This window comes from Peromyscus maniculatus, chromosome 22 (genome assembly GCF_049852395.1).
Source record: "Peromyscus maniculatus bairdii isolate BWxNUB_F1_BW_parent chromosome 22, HU_Pman_BW_mat_3.1, whole genome shotgun sequence".
NCBI lineage: Eukaryota > Metazoa > Chordata > Mammalia > Rodentia > Cricetidae > Peromyscus > Peromyscus maniculatus.
Window position 1 is genome coordinate 23091014 of NC_134873.1, and position 19805 is coordinate 23110818.

Consider the following 19805-nt stretch of genomic DNA (forward strand, 5'->3'; position numbering starts at 1 on the left):
AAAGGCAGCCACCATGCATCCCTCCCTCTGCTCTATAAAAAAGCTAAGGGAATATGAGGGTTTGGCCAGTGCACAATCAGGCACCCACAGCCATCATCTAAGGCATACTTACAGGCAGCTCAGGAGCATGCTTCATGACCCGAAGAGAAATGTAGCTGCCTATGGAATGGCCAATGAGTATAATCTTCACATCCTTTGGCACATGAGCTCTCAGAAAGGCTATTTTGTGTTCTATTTGACCATTCAGACCATAGATGTCCTCAATTTCTTGAGCATTTGGCTCTAAAAGGGAAAGCATGAACATATTTTAATTAATAAGTAAACAACCTTATTAAAGTAGAAAAAGTATCTACAAAAACACCCTGACTCGAAGAAGTAACTTAGAGTTGAGCACTTACCATTTGTCCTAAGCCTGTAATACACTAGCTGCAGTATTAGACACTTAAATTACAGAAATCAGCCCTTACCGCACAACTGGAGAAGAAGCATTATCTGAAACATCACAACTCACAGACATTATGTAAAGACATGCTGTAGACCCATGAAGTAGGGGAACTGAGATCCAAATGCAGGTCTGTTCTCAAAGCCCAAGAACTTTCAACTATTCCATGAACCACTGTTAGTTTAGGCCAGCAGTTCTCAAGCTTGATCATGTCAGGAATACTCGAGAAGGTCTGGAAAAGATGGCTGGGCCCTGACACCAGAGTTTCTGACATAGTAAGTCTGGGCAGGGGTCCAAGAGTTTTCCTTTCTAAGTTTCCAGGAGATGCAGACATGCTGAGTCTGGGATTACACACTGGAACCCTGGGTTAAGCTGACTCATATTAGTGAACTAAGAGAATACATGCTACTGCTTGACTATGTTGAATAATCTGTGTGTATTTAAAGAACTGAAAGACTTAAGTAGAAACCTCAGTGTCAACTCATACAGTCATGACCTGAAATGGCCTTTTCTGTCCCAACTCTTTTTCTAGAGTCTTCAAGGCCTAACTAAAAACTGCACTTAGTTAAGCTCACGGACCCTGAAAGAGAAACATGGTACGTATTCACTTATAAGAGGACATTAGCTTTAAGTAAAGGACAATCATGCTACAATCCACAGACCCATAGAAGCTAAGTAACAAGGAGGGCTCTGGGGGGGGGGCGGCACATGGATCTCCCTGGGAAGGGGAAATAGAATAGATTTTGTGGGTGGACTTAGGGTGAGTGAGGATAAGAACAGAAGGGATCAGGTAAAGGGATGGAAGGAGAGAGTACTGGGAGAGGGACCTAGAATGGGGGGGGGGGGGGGGTGCAATTCAGGGGCAAGGTAGAAACCTAGTGCAATGGAAACTCCCAAAAATCTATTAGGATGACCCTGGCTAAGGCTCCTGGTAATGATCATGGTAGAAAGGCCGTGATTCTCTGCACTCAGAGAAGTACTGGACCTCTCTCCAACTTACCCAAGAGAAACGCTACAAGAACACTAGAAATACTACCTGAACACTGCTATAGATGTGTATGTTTAATGACATATTTGAATGTGGGCATACCAGTCTATATACACTTCTCTCTAGGTCCATATATGTCTGTTTAGCTACAGATCTAATATTAAATGTGTAAACTTAACTATGTATTTTCATTCGAACGGTATGTATAAAACTCCAATGACCATGAGACTAGAGGTAGAACCAGAGAGTTGTACTGTGTGCTGGGATGAGTGTGCAATGGTGACCCCTCACATCTCACACAGAATTTTCACATCTGCACAGTTCTTCCATCTTGCCTCACTGTTACTCCAAAATGACATCCTCATAACTTCAATCAAACACCTTACATGTAGAAGTAAAGAGGCTGAAATCAGAGCTTCATATTTGAAATCCCTTGAGCAAGGTGAGTATACCATATATTCCACAGGTGGACTTTAAAAAAAAAACTATGTTCATGTGACACATATATTATAATCAAAAAAATCTAAAAAGCCCTGAAAATTTTCCTCTAAATTCAAAGTAGAACCAGAGATGAAATACAAAAAAAATTGTATGTATTTTTTCATTTATAATATTTAAATGAGCCTGGCAATGCTAGCCATCATATAATAATAGAATTTGCACTATTAAATAAGTATGAATATTGAATTTTGTTTGACATGCAGTCCTCAGGTATCTTCATCTATTTTACTGGGGGAAAGTCACTTCTCTGTCACTCAAATGGGACAGAGAAAGCCCAGAGGTCTTTGTAAGTTCATGCTAACGATCTGAGAGGCAACTCGGTGAGAACTGTGGCCCCTAACTCTTTCTGTTTCCTTTCTTCAGAGATTCAAATGCCATTTCTTCCACAATTCTCCCTGGGTTTGCTATCTGAGATGAAGGGTCACTCTCAGAGTTCGGGACCATCTGCTCCCAGCTCTCTCAGTATTCTGTAAGCTCCTTGGATGGGAATACTGTTGAGATTCTGCCAGCTCTGAAAGAGTTTGACACACTGAAGAATGATAGACCAGCATCTATAACCATTAACAAACACTACTTTACTTAAAAGTAAATAAAAGCCTATGACTCCCAAGAATGTCTTATACAATAATTTAAATTGCCAGGTGGTGGTGATGCACGCCTTTAATCCCAGCACTCGGGAGGCAGAGCCAGGAGGATCCCTGTGAGTTCAAGGCCAGCCTGGTCTACAGAGCAAGATCCAGGATAGGCACCAAAACTACACAGAGAAACGTTCGGGGAAAAAAATTAATTATTATTCTCCAAACAGATGGTATAATCAAAAGTCATCAAATTATACTTTCCATTTAATGGGCATGAATTACCTGCTAAGGATTTCAACAGGATACATAGGGGGACAGGAGGGAAATTCAAGAATACCACAAAAGGCTGTAAATAGTAAACAAAAGGAAGAGGCATGAAGTGCAGTATTTGGAAACAGTAAAGAGTTTGAAGGCCATTACCAGCTACAGGGAGAAATGGAACAAAGTGGTTGGAAAAGTAAGTTGTCACGAATCGAGTAGGACATGGGGCATTACCCAGGGAACGCCGCCTGCACAGACAGAAGCTTATTGCTTGGCTGTGGGTCAGTGAAGGGAGCTGCCATGCCCACAGCCCCTAGCCATCAGGCTACTAAATGCACTTGGAAAGGAGCTGGGGCTTTCCGACATACCATCCAGATGCTAATGAACATGTGCGTCATCCTGAGCGCCTCTTATCTGAAATGCTTGTCACCAGAATCGTCTAGATTTCCGGTTCCTGTTTCTTTCAGATTTAGGGATCATTCATTGAGTTTACTGGCTGAGCCTCTGTCATTCAGAAATGTAAAATCTGAATGAGGCTCTCCAGTCCTCTTATCCGCCTTCGGACTGCAACAATGCGCTCAATTCCCAGATCCTTCTCCAGTTCTGCACTTCAACCTGGACACCCGCTCGCATTCCTAGTGGCTGTGAGCAGCAGCCTGACTGTCCCCATGTTTGGGCCAGTCTTCTCTCAGTTGTCTTCTGCCAGTCACTGTCCTGGAACGAGGGAACTCCTCCAGGCAGTCTCTATATATATGGTGGACTGCTGGGCGTGGCTTTCTCTCTTTACAACTGTATGGACTAAATTTATCACTAATTGAAAGACTATAAAAATCTTATGGTAATGTTTTCACCTGCTAAAGCTAAACCACTATAATTTCTAGCTTGTGTTTCACGTTTTGAACAAACGACTTGAAGTAGCTGATAATAAATTTGCCATCGAGTAAGCTGACTCTAGTAAGTCAAAGCCAGAAAACAATTTAAACTTCCAATCTGCTAAAATGTCTTTTCATTTGTCTTAACTCCTCCCTTTATGGTATCAGAGAACATCTGTTCTGTCATTATATCCACTTTACAATTCTGTCAATGTGCTATAGCAAAAATATCATTTCCAACCCTTCATAATTTTAATATATGCTAATATGAAGTAAAGCCTACTGCCAACCTTGGCTGGGCTGCTAGAGCTTTCTCTCAGTCATTATGTAGTTTTCAAACCACACTTTGCACGTCAGGCAACCTGTACTTAGAGTGATAATCTTGGATAGGGACGATGTACCTGTCCTGCCTGCACTAACACATCTTATGGCACACACTCATAAACATAACCTCTACTAGGTAATGTAGGTTGGTAAGGCCCATAGCTACACTCGGCCTCATGGAACTTTTGGTATACCTAGGGTACAGATGGAAATAGTCATCTCAGAAGGCGGAAATGGGCATCTCTATTTAATTCTCCTGCAGTACTACATATCATTGCCTAGTTTATCTATAAATCCTGGGTGATGATAAACCGCCCTTTTATCCCTCTACTCAGAGTCTGTTGGCCCTCTGGGCTAACCCTAGATGGCACTGTTCTCATTAGGTAGCAAAGAGCTCAGTTTAATTGCTATGTTATTAACAGATTAGTAAGTATAGAAGCAATCCAAACAATAAGCACTCAAGTCAAGTTATAAATAAGCAAATATCAATTTAAAACACAAATTACATACATTTCCTAGAAATTCTGATTCACAACATACACCTTTCACTGGTTTGGGGCCCTAGTGAGTGGTAGGGAAAAATCCATGGCCAGGCCCTGGAAGATGGGTTCCTAGGACCAGCATCATGAGCATGGCTAGAAACTCATTAGAAATACAGATTCTCAGGTGGTGTCCCACACCTACTGAGTCAGGGACTCGGGCAGCCACTTATTTTAATAAACCCCTTTGGTAATTTTGATGCATGCCAAGGTTTGAGAACCGAGGCCTTGGGTGATCCTTCACATCTGTTTTCAATTTCAAAGCTGCTGCTCACATTCTGTTTATTTGTTTCTGGTTTTAGTACAACTTTGGATGGCTACTGTGACAGTTACTGTTGCTATTAAGTAAGAATTCTCTCTATACCATATGCCTTTCTCTCCAAGATAAGGATGTAGGAATAAGACATGATAGCTGCGGATCACTCAGGCTGAACAAAGAAAAATGGATAATAATAATCTTCTTTAGGGATCCATTAGTCTCTTATATTTAAAGAGTTTCTTGAAGACAGCAGATAGTTGCACCTTGTTTTTATCTACTCTGAGAGACTATCTTTTAAAGTACTCCTATTCAAATTGATTACTAATACAAAAAAATGATATTATATTACTTTACAAGTACTTTTTAAATTAATTATGTATACATGTGAATGTCTATGTGTAGGTATGTGCATGTGAGTGCAGGTGTCTGGGGAGTCCAGAAAGGTGTATTGGGTTCCCTGGAGCTGGAGTTACAAGTGATTGTGAGCTGCCCAACTTGGGTCCTAATAAGAGCAGTAAGTGCTCTTATTTGTGGAGCCCCCTCTTCAGCTCCTCCAAGTGCTTTCTATTTGATACATTCCCCTTCCCCCTTCTTACTTCTACGTTTTCTAGTCTTAATTGAGGATATTCAATTGTCCTATTTTCTCTCTTTTTTCATTGTAGCTATATTTCTTTAAATTATTTTTTTGGTGGTTGCCCTAGAATTTGCAGTACTTAATCTAAGCCCAGTTTAGGGAACAGTGTTTCACTTTCCCTTTAGTTCAGGGATGTTACATCACAGTGTTCTCAACTGTTCTCCTTCAGCCCCTATGACACTGCCAACACTCATTCCACTTACACATTATCACCACTAATTAATGGGAGCAGTCATTAGGTCAATTTAGAATAAGAAACTTTTAAAACCCTTTACTTATTTCTTCTTCCTTGCTTTTCTTTTTTATATTTTTATTAATCTGTATGTGTGTATGTGCATGTGTATGTGTGTGTGTGCATGTATGTACCTGTGTATATGTGTTCATTTATGTGTGGTGTGTGTGTGTGTGTGTGTATATATATATATATATATGTATATATATATATATATATATATATATATATATATATGGGTGTGCATGGTGTGCATGAGTGTGTGTATGCATGTGTGTGCATGTGTATGTGTACATGCACGCATACAAGCACAGGTGCCCACAGAGACCAGAGAAGGTGTTGGATGCTGGGAAGTAGATGGTTGTGACCTACTGATTACGGGTGTTAGGAACTAAACTCTGGTCCTCTGAAGAGGAGCAAGTCCTCTTAACTGGTCAGCCATGTCTTTAACAAGGCCTTTCCTTTCTTGTTACAGATGTGAGTTTCTATCTTCACTGTCCTTCCCTTGGGAGGCAGAGCTAAAGCCTTGTATAGAAAGTCTTTACTTGTACTTTACTTTCCAAAGGTAATTGTATTAGACACAGAACTCTAGGTTGGTGATATTTGGTTTTAGTTTTGTTGTTGTTGTTGTTGTTGTTTTTTTTTTTTTTTTTTTTTTTTTTTTTTTTGGATTTTTCGAGACAGGGTTTCTCTGTGTAGCTTTGCGCCTTTCCTGGAGCTCACTTGGTAGCCCAGGCTGGCCTCGAACTCACAAAGATCCGCCTGGCTCTGCCTCCCGAGTGCTGGGATTAAAGGCGTGCGCCACCACGCCCGGCTTTGTTGTTGTTGTTGTTTTTGTTTTTTGAGACAGGGTTTGTCTGTGTAGTTTTGGTGCCTGTCCTGGATCTCGGTCTGTAGACCAGGCTGGCCTTGAACTCACAGAGATCCACCTGACTCTGTCTTTTAAAAAGAAGTATTTTACTTTATTCTTGTCTTCACATATGATAAGAAGGCTCTCAGAAATCTCATCGTTGTCTTGTTTCACGGGTTCTATTTGCCATTGGTTTCCTGTAATTTCAACATGTGATTTTGAGCACTGATCCTGCTCAGTGTCTCCCAGCTTCCTGAATCCAAGTTTGTCATGTGACGTAAGGACTTCCATTATTTTGGCTCTATTCTCTCCATCTCAGGTACTGTAATTATGCAGCTGTCACACCTTGGAAACTGCCATAGTCCTCGGACAGTCTCTTCTTTTTCCTCCTTGCGTTTCAGTTTGGAGAGTTTCGACTGACCTATTTCCAATCTCACAGACCCTTCCTCAGCTGCACGAGGTCGAACCGCAGGCCCAGTGGGTCACTCTTCACTCTGTTGCAGGATTTTCTGGTTTTTCCTCTTGATTCCTTCTGTAGAAGTCTCCATCGGCCACTGGGTTCCTACTCTTCTGCAATATGTTACAGTTTTCACCAGAGTTCACTATGTTGATTGTCATGTTTACTTTAAATGCTCTGATAGTCTGAAAACCAGCAAGAGGCACATCTGAGTTTGGTCATGATTCACTATTTGTTTAGTCTTATTGATTTTTTCTTGCCTTTTACAAAGCCTTGTAACTTTTTTGGCTAAAGTTGGGCATGATGTACCAGTTCTAGGGACGCAAGTATTGGATCCTTGCATGAAGCTTTGTATCACAGTGGCCAGGCCTGAGCTACAGCTAATATCTGTTAGAGGTTTTGATTTCCTCCAGGTCTTTGTTTCTTCCCCTTCTTGCCACTGGTTTGCCCTAACACCTCCTTAATAGGTCCTGTGTCTTGCAGTGCACACACCTTTGTTATATTCGAAGCCTCCTGAGATAGTGGTGAAATAGGAGAGGAAAGCATTCTACAACCTTATACTTAATATCAGTCTGGAGGGAGTGGGGCTTAGAGTCTGTGCCGTGATCATAAAAAAAAAAAAATACTTTTCAAATTACCTTCTTCTCTATTGAGGCAGGAAGACCAGGAAGCCCTCCCCTTGGGTTAGACAAGGTCTGGCAGTGTCTAGTCCCTTGGAGAGTGGGCCTTTGCTATTGAGACTTCTTTGGGAAGGCTGTAAAATGATTTCTTCTCTTCCCCCTCAGGAAGAGACTGGGGGATGTCCTCAGATACTCGCAGTGTTGGTTTTACTGCCAGGACAAAGCTCTCACAGACAATAACTCGTGTTTTCGGAGGTTTCCACCACAGCTGTCTAGCCCCATTGTTTTGGGGATTGGGGGAAAAGACCATCAAGGCAAGGGATGGCAAAGCAAGGTTTTCTGGCAACCAGGAAGTAAAAAGAGAGAACAGGACAGGGGAAAAAAAATATCCTCCAGCTTATGACCCCAATGACCAACTTACTCCAAAACGGTTTGCCATCTCCCAAGATCCCATTACTTTATGAATCCCTAAATGGAGTAATTCACTCATGAGGTCAGAGCCCTCCTGACATAATCACCTCCACAGGCCCTACCCTAACCTCTGAGAACTGTTGCACTGGAGACCAATCCCTCAGCAGAACATTCTGGGGACATTTAAAATCTAAACTAGAATTGGGCATGGTGGTACACTCCCACCACCCCACCACTAGAGAGGTAGAGGCAGAGGATTGGAAGTTTGAAGACAGCTTGAGCGATTTAGTGAGACCCTGTCTTAAAACATTAACAAAGAGAGCTGGAGAGATGGCTCAGAGGTTAAGAACACTTGTTGCTCTTGCAGAGGACCTGGGTTCAATTCCCCCAGTATCCACATGGTGGCTCACAACTACCTGTGACTCCAATTCCACCTCTTCTGACCTCCTCAGAGGCGTGTGTGTGCAGACATACACGCAGCCATTACTCACACACACAACATAAAACAAGTCTAAAAAAAACAAAAACAAACAAACAACAAAACCACAGTCACAGCCACAACACTGACAAAGAACAGAAATGGGAGTTCCTGGAGGTAAAGCTCAAGAGAGTGTGGGAAGCCCCTACCAGTTTCCATTTCACTCTCAAAACAGTCGGCATTTCCGCCTGTGGTCCGTAATTCATCGCCAACACCATCTGTGTTCTACTGCCTTAAGGCTTCCTAAAGTTCTCTCAAAGGAGCTGTTCTTTTTTTTTTTTTTTTTTTTTTTTTTTTTTTGGTTTTTTGAGACAGGGTTTCTCTGTGAAGCTTTGCGCCTTTCCTGGAGCTCACTTGGTAGCCCAGGCTGGCCTGGAACTCACAGAGATCCGCCTGGCTCTGCCTCCCGAGTGCTGGGATTAAAGGCGTGCGCCACTACCGCCCAAGGGAGCTGTTCTTTTACAGTGGTGCGCACATGGCATGGGTCCTGTTGTCCTGAGTGTCTGACTTGTCTAAGAAAAATCACTGGTTTTCAGTTTGTCCAGCATGTTTCCTGTTGTGAGGAGAGGAGCGGTAGACTCCGAGCCCTACTCCTCAGAGTTAAAACTGGAAGTCTACTACTTATTTTGGAAGAATTCTACAGTGGACCTTTTTCTTGGTGCATAATATTTGCCAACTACAATTTCTGAGCAGTAAGAAGCAGTACATAAACATGGAAAAGCACCTTCATGAAAAAAGTAAAATATACGGTTTTACAAAGGGCAAAAAATAAATAATAATAATAACAGGAACTCACTGAAGATACACCCACCAACTGACAGTTCTCACAGTTCTGCTGTGGGGAGACAGGAGCCTTATTGCCTGTTTCACTCCTGGTTCCTACAGGCCTCTCTCTCTGTTTTAAAGATACAGTAGCATTTACCTTTGTTTTCTTTATGATTGTATAGTCCCGATTCTTTTAGATATTAATATACAGGCTTAATTCAGTCTCGCCAAACTCCTGGGCTACTGTATTCATCATTAAAGTACTAGAGAATTGATTCTTTCAGTGATAATGTACCAATATTTACTTGTTTTGAAGAACAATTTTTGATCATAATTAAAAAAGCATCATAGGTTATAATATTCTTTTCCAATTTTAAATTATAAAACAGAAATTTTTAAACATTTTACTAAGCTTCTGTATTGTCTAAATTCTACCTAAGAGGCACATACAATTAATTTGAAAAATACAAAAATTGTTTTAAAGATGAATAAAATCATGTATTAGTCACTGGAATTAAGTGATAATGATCTATAAAATGTACAGTTATGAACAAGATAAATTGACATTATTTATTTACCTACAACACTTACCAAAAGCTGGATGAATGTACTAATCTTCAGAGAGTATGAAGAAGAGTTCACATACATAATCATAACCCCAATCATTTTAAAACAGACAACTACTATAGCTGATAAAATGGAGGTGGCCAGAGTACACAGTTAACAAGAAATATCATCAAAACCAGCCTTGACTATCATGTAGATCATTCACGGCATACAGGTTTGTATATTGAAATCTGTATACTAATATCTAAAAGAATCGGGACTATACAACCATAATGAAAACAAAGGCAAATGCTACTGTATCTTTAAAACAGACAGAGAGGCCTATAAGAACCAGGAATGACACAAGCAATAAGGCTCCTGTCCCCCCACAGCAGGAGACTTGAACTTGACATCTGTAGGGAATTTAAATTATGGACTTCCTCTCACTTATAAAAGCTTTAGGTAAGTAAACATGCTAGAATCCTTATGGGTAGAAAGCAGGTAGCTTGCAATGCTACAGTAACATTTCTTTCCCTCATAAACCATCTAGCACATTACCACACAGAAGCCCAGCTCTCCTTTCTCAAGCTAGCTCCACACAGCAGCAACAAACCTCCTGACCTCGCTTCCTTCTGTGCTACTCTGTCAGTTACATGTCTACACTCATGTTCCCCCCAACCCCCCACCCCAGACCCATCCATGCATCAAAACCTCCTTCTATGATCTAATGATCATACACCCCCTTTACCTACAGATATATTAGAGTGAATCCTTTGTGGGGGAGCACTCTTACAGGGCTACTGCCCTTAAGGGGATCTCAAGAGCTTGGTTCTCTTCCCACTATGATGAGGTGCATAGAGAATGCCTCCATGGAGCAGGCAGTGGAATCTCCTTCCCAGGTATCCATTACCTAGTGTCTTCACCTTGGACTAAGCTGCCTTGAGAAATTCCGACACATGGGCTGGGGATGTGGCTGGCAGTGGAGTATTTTCCCAGCACCACACAATTTCAGGTGTAATTCACAAGCCTATACCCTCCCCACCCAAAAGCAGAAAATTGTGAGAAATAAATTTATTTGTAAGTTATCTATTCAATGGTATTGTGCCACAGCAGCTCAAACTATGACATCCATTACTCCATCATGTCTCCTTTGACCTCTACTGTGGGTTTCATGTAACCAGCAGGGCATTCCGTCATGTCGTCATTCTTTGAACAAGAGGGAGAATGTACCTCTAAAGATCTTAGACTCTAAATGTCTTATACTTTTCCTCCAGCATTTCTTCTAGTAGCCTTTGGAAGTATGTTATCAATAAATATATGGCTTGTCACTAGTTAAGAAGTAAAGGTGATTCATACTTAAATTGTTGATCTGCTCAAATTCTTAAGAATATTATCTGTAAAACACAAACTATCGCTAAAATTATTAAAATGTGGCACCTGGGGTCTAAAAACCACAAACAGAGGTGATTGATCACTTGTGAAATGTGAATGCAAACAGGCTTTCTGGAAACAAGAAGACCCATTCACTGTCAATCAAAAAGGTGTTAAAAAGGACATACCATCTGGTGCTGTAAGAATCTTCTTATCTTTGGGAACCAAGGTAAATCCAGCATGAGAGATCATCCACACCGGAAAGCTGCCTTTCGTCAAAGAGTATAAGTTCTTTGCAAATGGCAAGTAAAAGGGAGAAAAGCCTGGGTTACCTAAGAAAAGAAAAGACTTTGGATTAGAAAGACAATGGGCCCATGAAAGATGATGTACAGGCTGAAAGAGATGGATGGCTCTGGGTTTTCTCACATCATTTTCTACAAATCCAGTAATATTCACACTTATGCTTAGGTATCATAAGAAATATCTTCAAACCACAAACCGAAGTATAGAAGTACTTTTTTAAATCATCCTTATATGTCTTCCCACTATTAACAGAATATAGTCCTAAACCACTAAGACTGTCTCTATGGCATTTCAAGATTTGACCACCTCAGTTATTAAGCTGTACAAAAACTAAAACTAAAACAAAACAAACAACAACAACAAATAAAACAACCAGGCCAATCAATGTTAGAATCTTAGAAAACTTTAAATGTTATCTTGCCATTTCAAGTATTTGTTGTATGTGTGTATGCATGTATGTGTGTGTATATGTACATGTATGTGTATGTGTGGGTATGTGTGGGTATGTATGTTGTATATGTGTGTATATGTGTGTATGTGTGTGTATGTGTATGTATGTATGTGTGTATATGTGTGTATGTGTGTGTATGAGTGTGTATATGTGTGTATGTGTGTGTGTATATGTGTGTGTGTGTATGTGTGTGTGTGTATGTGTGTGTGCGTGTCTGTGTGATCAACCATTGATGGACATATACACTACACATGATTTTTCTTGTGTGTATAAGATGGTATTTTTGACATGGATTTGGCATAGAGAAGCAGAATATTCAATACATACACCTACAGAGTAAAAAACAATGAAGTAGGGGGCTTTAGCTTGAATGTGGTCCCTCGTCAAATGCACCTCCAACTGGGCTACAAGCTTTATTTAGGTTTTGCTTTCATGGACTTGAGAAGTGGGCAGAGTCAGCCGCTAAGCAGCAGTGGAGGTCCCAGCTGTGCTGCTTAGCAGTCTTTTGCTCATGCAGACAAAAGACTAGAGATAAGCAATAAAGACAGATCCCAGATAGGAAAAAAAAACTCTAAACAGGTTACAGTGCGCTAAACAATATGCGTAGGCTTAAAAAAAGAGAAAGATATAGACAATTATAGAAAAAAAAAAGTTTAAAAATAATAAAATAAAAGTTTTTAAAGAGAGAAGTAAAGTAATATTAAAAAAAAGAATAAGCCACACAGAGATGGGAAATACACAGGGAGTCTGGATCCTGTATCTTGCTGTATCGACCTTGAAGTTTTTGATTGCTGATAAGCAAACAACAGCTGCTAAGAGACATGGGATTGAAAGAGGGACTGATGAAATAAATTAGCCTAGATATTTTAAGAATGACTTAACTTTAAAATGGAAGTAAAAAAATGTCTCGCTTTGGAGAAGTTTTGCTTTTGTTTTCACAGGAAATGAGAGGCTGTGGATTCCTTCAGGATGGATATGGATCAGGTTTGATCAGGGAAGAGCTCCTGAAATTTGACAGGTCATTCTATCAACAAAGGTTACTGCTGGTCTTCCCAGGACTTGGCCATTTTTTCAATTTTCTCAGGGACCCCTAAAGATGCCTTTGCCCACAGACAACAGGAAGCAGTCTAGAGAACAACGCCCACATTCCCAAGTGGTGGGGTGTGGATGGATGGTGGTTATTTGGTGGGTTATGAATGTTTGTTATCACTAAGGGGAACATAATTATACAGGACATAATTAAAAAGACAACTATTAATCTCAGATAGTTTGCTTTTGCATGGATTTTTGTACATCGATACAAATTTAAAGTTATTTTTGTTACAATGTATGTATGTTTCTACTCTTGTTTCGGGTAGTGTGCTTATGCAGTTCATTTAAAAATGTAATGTATAAATAAGAAATGAGGTTAGTAGTTAATCTATAATAATAAAACTTAATAAGTCACATTAGTTATGTTTTCAAGGTGAAACAGGTATGTTTTAGATAGATGATTTTCAAACACTTCAAAGACCTACAGAATACAGCATTTAAGATGTTTAATAACCTAAGGTCTTTTTCATGACAATCAGACACATCTGCTCCTGGAAGCACCAATTTATTTCATAAAAGGATAATGGGCATCAAAGAAACTCCATATGGAGTTTGCTTTCAATATGGCAAGGCTGGCCATTTAGGAAAAAAAACTGCTCTTGCCTTAACTGCTGACAATATGCTGTATAGACTGGACAAGCAGGGACATATGAAAAAGACTGTTGAACTTTGCCAAAACAAGGCAGGACAGTCCTTCGAGATTCCTGCTTCACAGAAGAGTCTGCCAGACATTCTGCAGGACACAGAGGTAAATGACTGATGAATTTTGCCAATACAAGGTAGGTCAGTCCTTCAAATTTCCTACTTCCCTGAAAAGTCTACCAGATAGTCTAGGCCTGAAGGCTGAAGATGGATGCCCCAACGTCGCACAGGAACTTTGAGTGACTGTCCAGGTAGCCAGATGTCTCTATTGTTAGGTAATATTACATCTTTCTGGGGTCTTTGATGGAGTTAAAAACTAAATAGAGTTCTTGTTTTCCTTAGTTATGATAGAAAGTAAATTAGTTATAAAACTTTGGAATCACTAAGATAGATAATGGAGTATTTTCTCTGAACTTGCTAAATACAAATGGACTAAATATTGTAAATGCAATTCTTTTTTTTTTGTTTTGTTTTGTTTTGTTTTGTTTTTGTTTTTGTTTTTCGAGACAGGGTTTCTCTGTGTAGCTTTGCGCCTTTTCCTGGAACTCACTTGGTAGTCCAGGTTGGCCTCAAACTCACAGAGATCCGCCTGGCTCTGCCTCCCGAGTGCTGGGATTAAAGGCGTGCGCCACCACCCCCAGCCTGTAAATGCAATTCTTACTTGATAACTGTTTTGTTATTGTTGTTGTATATAGTTTTATATGTATATAGTTTTAACTATGTTAAAGTTGAAACCTTTCATTTTTACTTAGACAAAAAGGGGGAAATGTTGTGGAATATTATTTTAAGATGTGTTACATTCATTTACGCTGTGGAATATTTGTTTAATAATGCAAAGATGTGTTGCATTCTTTTATGTTGCATTTGTTTAACTCTATAAAGCTGTGTTACTTTTCCTGTCTAAAACACCTGGTCTGATAAAGAGCTGAACAGCCAATAGCTAGGGAGGAGAGAGAAACAGGCAGAGCTGGCAGGCAGAGAGAATAAATGAGAGAGAACAGAGAAGAAGGTAAGAGGACACCAGGGGCCAGCCACCCAGCCACACAACCAGTCACACAGTAAGAAGGAAAGAAAGGAATAGAGAATAGAGAAAGAACAAATCCCAGAGGCAAAAGGTAGACAGGATAATTTAAGTTAATAAAAGCTGGCTAGAAACAAGCCAAGCTAAGGCTGGGCATTCACAAGTAACAATAAGTCTCCATGTATTTATTTAGGATTTGGGTGGTGGCCCTCAAAGAGCAAAGAGGAAAAAAAAAAAAAACTAGATTTCAATCGTTATTTTCTACATTAAAAGAATAATTAGAAAACATTATGACTTGGGTAATTACACAAAATAGGCAACTTTCTATGGAGATAGAAAATATCGCTGCTTTTTCCAGAAGAATTAGGTAATCTCAGTAGGCCTACTGTGAACTAAGAAGGTCAAGCTTAAAGACTGGAGAGCTCACAAACAAATCCAGACCTACGTGGCTTCACTGGTAAATCCTGCCAAACACTCAAGGGAAAAAAACACTATCAGTTTATACGTGTTTTCAAGAAAACATGCAAAGAAGAAATAGTTACCAAGCCACTCTGTGAGGTCCACATTACCCTCATACCAAAGCCAGATGCTACTTCTAGAAAAGCAAAACTATATGTCAGTATCACTGTGAACGTACATGAAAAAATGTGAACTAAAAGGTTGGCAAATTAAATCTATCAAAATGTTTTAAAAAATGTACATTGTGACTGAGTAGAGTTGACCAAAGGTTGACAGGATTTAACATTTTAAAATTGATTTTATCTGTCATATTTATAAACTGAAATGTTCACACACTCATCTTGATACAGAAAAAGTGGAACTTACCTCTTGTCTGAAATATATTTAGTAATATAGATATAATTTTAAACATACATTCACACAAAATACTGAATCAGAATTCCTAAATTCTATATATAGTCTTTGTACCTAGTAAAGCTAGTCTCTTTCCATTCATGTCTTTTTTTTTTTTTTTTTTTTTGAGACAGGGTTTCTCTGTGTAGTTTTGGTGCCCGTCCTGGATCTCGCTCTGTAGACCAGGCTGGCCTCGAACTCACAGAGATCCGTCCGCCTGGCTCTGCCTCCCGAGTGCTGGGATTAAAGGTGTGTGTCGCCGCCACCTGGCTAATGTCTATTTTTCTGTGTGCATATTGTCTTTTCCCCTTTGAGATAGAGTCTCTCATACTCTAGCACATCCTGGCCTGTACTATGGAACCTGGGATGTCCTCAACTCAAAGCAACCCTTGTCCCTCAGCTGCCAAATGGTGGGAGTCCAGTCACATGCCACCATGTCCAGACTATTTCTCCAACTAATCTCTCTATTTCCACATGCAGTAAGGTTTTCCCCATCTTAGCTGATGTGGTTCTGGAGTACAGTGCCATCCTCTTCACACTGCTCCCTATGTTGGAGGACTGGGCTGGTCTGACTTCTTTACCCATTTTATTAGCAATCAGGTCTTGACAATGAAGGCTCCATCCAACCCCAAATGGACAGGTTTGGAGAGCAATCAGACAGTGTAACCCACAGAGGCTGCTGAAAGTGGCATGCCTGGAGAAAACACAAACTCTGGATGCCTTCATCCCTAAGTGTGCGCTCTAATTTTCCTGACAGTTTGTATAGATGACGCCCCAAATAAAGGGTACCAGAACCCTACCAACTAACAAGCAGAACCAGCCTGGGCCTCTCGGGAAACTGAGGAAAACGGTGGGGGCCGCAGAGCAACAGAGCAAGCATAAAGGACACATCTGGAAGTCTCAAGGTGCCCCAAGAAAAGAGCTCACAGAACAAGGAATGGGTTGCACCTCCCTCCATCTGTAGCAACCCTACTAACTGCTCCCCCCACCTCCTCACCACACAGGAGACCCTGGGGTTCTCCGCCTTTCAAACCTCTTCAGTAGAGGCCTCACTCCTGATTCTCTAACATTTCACACACCTCATTGGTGGCAAAATATTTTTTCAGCATACTCGGAAGAAATGAATGAATAAAGTGAATAGTGGCGGGTGAGGGGTTCAGTGGGCTGTCTTCCTTCATCAACTGTTCACATTACTCACTCCGCCCACTCCGCCCTATCAACTTCTCAGTCACTCACATATCCCCTGACAAACTGGATCCTTAGCTGACAGTCCTCTTGTTATGCACATCTTAAGAGATTTCAAAACCCAGCTGAATTGCGTCACCACCTCTGCCCCACAATTCAGCACAGTTATCAAATCCAAAGAACTTATCTACATTACGTTTAAGCAACAAATGCCCATAACACGACCTGGCGTGCAGGCCATGGTTGCCCGGAGGGCCTTTTCTGGTGACTGTGCCACCGCCAGATTTTCTGGATCAGAAGTCGGTGATTGGACAGAGGAACACTGTGTTCTCAGGCGCTATCCCTCATGGAGACAGTAAGTGTAAGAACTTCAAGCTTAGGTCCTTTCACCAGTCAGAAACAACTAACACCCAGAGCACCCCAACTCTGAGGACCCTTCTCCAGATGAATCTTGGGTCCTTGTACACCTCACTTACAATAATACATCTGCTAGTCTATCATGAAGCTGCTGACGAATTCGTAAACTTCTTCTTGGAAGCTCATTCCTTTCATTCAGCAGACCTGCTCTTCTATCTACTGTCCCCTCACCCTCTACGAACATCACTCTCAGAAAACGACTTTGACCCCTAACAGCAGACGGCCATGGGGGTGGGGCAGAGATTATTTCACTCTCCTCTTAAATCCTTTCATACCTGTCCACTTTAGTTGCCAAACTTACTTACTTACTTCTTCCTTCCTTCCTTCCTTCCTTCCTTCCTTCCTTCCTTCCTTCCTTCCTTCCTTCCTCCCTTCCTTCCTTCCTGTTGCAGGACTACACCTTGCCTCCAGTCCAGGATTACTAGTCTAGTTATTTTCTATACCCCATCACCACCAAATCTCAGCTACACAGAGTAGCACCCACTCTGCCTACAACTTCAAAGTCTCATTCAACTACCAGCAGAGTATGTCTATTTTTTCATTTTAACACACGCTCCCAGACCAATTTTCAAGAAGAATGTTAAAGCCCAGAAGATTATAAATTTGTTTCCGGAGAAGGTTAAGCCAAAGAGAGATACCAGCTGAGCGTGAAGTCCCGAACAGAAGAGTACGCCCAGCTGAGCGTGAAGTCCACACTGAGTAGAGGAAGTCCAGCTGAACACTGGATTTCTCAGGTCCTTTCCCTGCTGAGCTCTGAACATCAGCAGACAGGCTCCTACTCTTTACAGGGGAACATGGAAGAAGATTCCTTCCCAGAAAACAGAATAATTGAAGGAAGAGCTACAGATCCTGAAAACCACAGACTCTTAATGAAATGCTCGGTTATACTCAATACCCCACAGTGAGGCTTGCCCAGGGAGCCCAATCATTCTTCTTAGCCCAGGTCTGTTGTGAGCTAAGCATAGGTTGTCATGGATATTGGAAATCACTACATTTCCTAGTCCTAGGAAAACGGCAGTAGCTGATCAATCTAGGCATATGGACAAACCCTACCTCTGTGTGTAATAGTGCCAATCAGTTTTCCCCATCTTCATCTTGAAAATGGGTGGGGAGTAAAATCTTGGAGGGGAAAAAAAAAATCTACCAGCGAAAACAAGCAGAAAAAGGAATAGAGTGAAAACCTAACAAATGCAAAAAGCCAAAGGAAACGATACTGTCCCCATGAACCAGGAGACCATATGAAGAGGAGGAAAGGAGCTTAGAATCCATGTCTATGAAGCTAGGCGTGGAGCTAGATGTGTAGCACTCGGGAGGATTGTGAGTTTGAAGCCATCATAAGTTACACACCAAACCAAAGGCTTTTAGTGGTAGTGCTTGACAATCATACAAGGTCTTAGGCATAAGAGTTTTTGTATTAAAAGGGCCCCCTAAAACCAAAATGCAATGTACGAAATGCCAGCCATACTTCACTGGAAAATTCCAAACTCTCAGAACAAAATGAAAAAGTCTCAAAGATGTGAACTGCGAGGAAACCTCACATATTAAAGATAAGAGATCAGAATGACACCAGAATTTCTTATAAGCAACTCCAAACCCCGGTGGGGGGTGGAGGGAGGACGGTGGTGGAACACACCTTTAATCCCAGCACTTGGTAGGCAGAAGCAGGAGGATCCCTGTGAGTTCTGGGACAGCCAGGGCTACACAGTGAAATCCCATCTCGAAAAACCAAAATTAATTAATTAATAATTTTTAAAAAAGGGCGGGTAGGGGATTATTGGCTCTGAATTCCAGGGAAAAATTATTTCCAAGCTGCAAGTCTAAAAGGGTGTCTCTTTTTCTTCCGTTTTCAGTGGTGGGATCAAACCCAAGAACTTGCACATACTCAGCACACCAGGCCACACCCCCAGTCTTACAAAACCTTCTGATAGGCTGCATTATTTACAAGGTCGCTCCTCCTGCACTTGTCATGGGATCTAGGAAACAGGATCTAAGCTGGCAGATAGGAAGAGGAATTCGAAGGAGCGCAGTCGAGGAGGAGGAGCCTGGAGCACAGACAGTGCAGACCGGACGCGAAGGACCGCACACTCGGGACCACAGCCCCTAGAGCAAGAAACCATCCCTCCAATGTGGCCCAGGGACTGCTTTTCACTTGTAGAGACGTGTTAGGTTAAATAAGTGACTGTGGCAGAGAGAAACTAAGAGGAAGGACAGACAGACATGACCTCAGTGAAAGGAAGCAATGATGAAAAGGGAGGGAAATGCAGTCGAAATACACTGCAGGCTGCAAAGATACAATACAGTGACTACGCAGTACTACTTCATGCCATCGCAAACGCACTAAACACAGATCTGATTAAAAACTGAAAAATACAACGGGTCGGGAAGGAGGGATGTCTGACTGTGTACAGAAGAGGGAAAATGTACTCTTTATCTGGGTGGAAGTGAGCAGATGACATCTAATAGAACAATAAATAGAAATTAAGTATTTAATTTAGAAATGTGGGCCAACACCTAGCACAAGTTGGCTACCACAAATTGGACTCCGTTATTAAAAAAGGGGAAGGGGGACCTGAAGTTAGGAGGGCATGGGGAGGTGAGAAATAGTTCTGGGAGCTGTTGGAGGAGGATATGATCAAAATGCATTGTATAAAATTCTCAAAGAATTAATAAAAATATTATGTTTTTTAAAAGTAATGTGGGGTCAGTGAGATGTC

At 41.1% G+C, this 19805-nt stretch overlaps 1 protein-coding gene across 4 annotated transcripts in view; it reads right to left on the reverse strand.

Annotated features, from left to right (window-relative positions):
• The window catches only part of Ldah (lipid droplet associated hydrolase), a 73661-nt gene that overhangs the window by 41858 nt on the left and 11998 nt on the right, over positions 1-19805 (reverse strand). For all 4 annotated transcript variants that reach the window (XR_013047327.1, XM_006981436.4, XM_042266822.2 and 1 more), the window contains 2 exons: positions 11317-11460; positions 113-282 (listed from right to left, as the gene is read on the reverse strand). Coding sequence is in view for 3 of the 4 variants with exons in the window: in XM_006981436.4 (XP_006981498.1) it covers positions 113-282; positions 11317-11460 (314 nt within the window). In the remaining variant the exon portion in view is untranslated. The remainder of the gene's footprint in view (positions 1-112; positions 283-11316; positions 11461-19805) is intronic.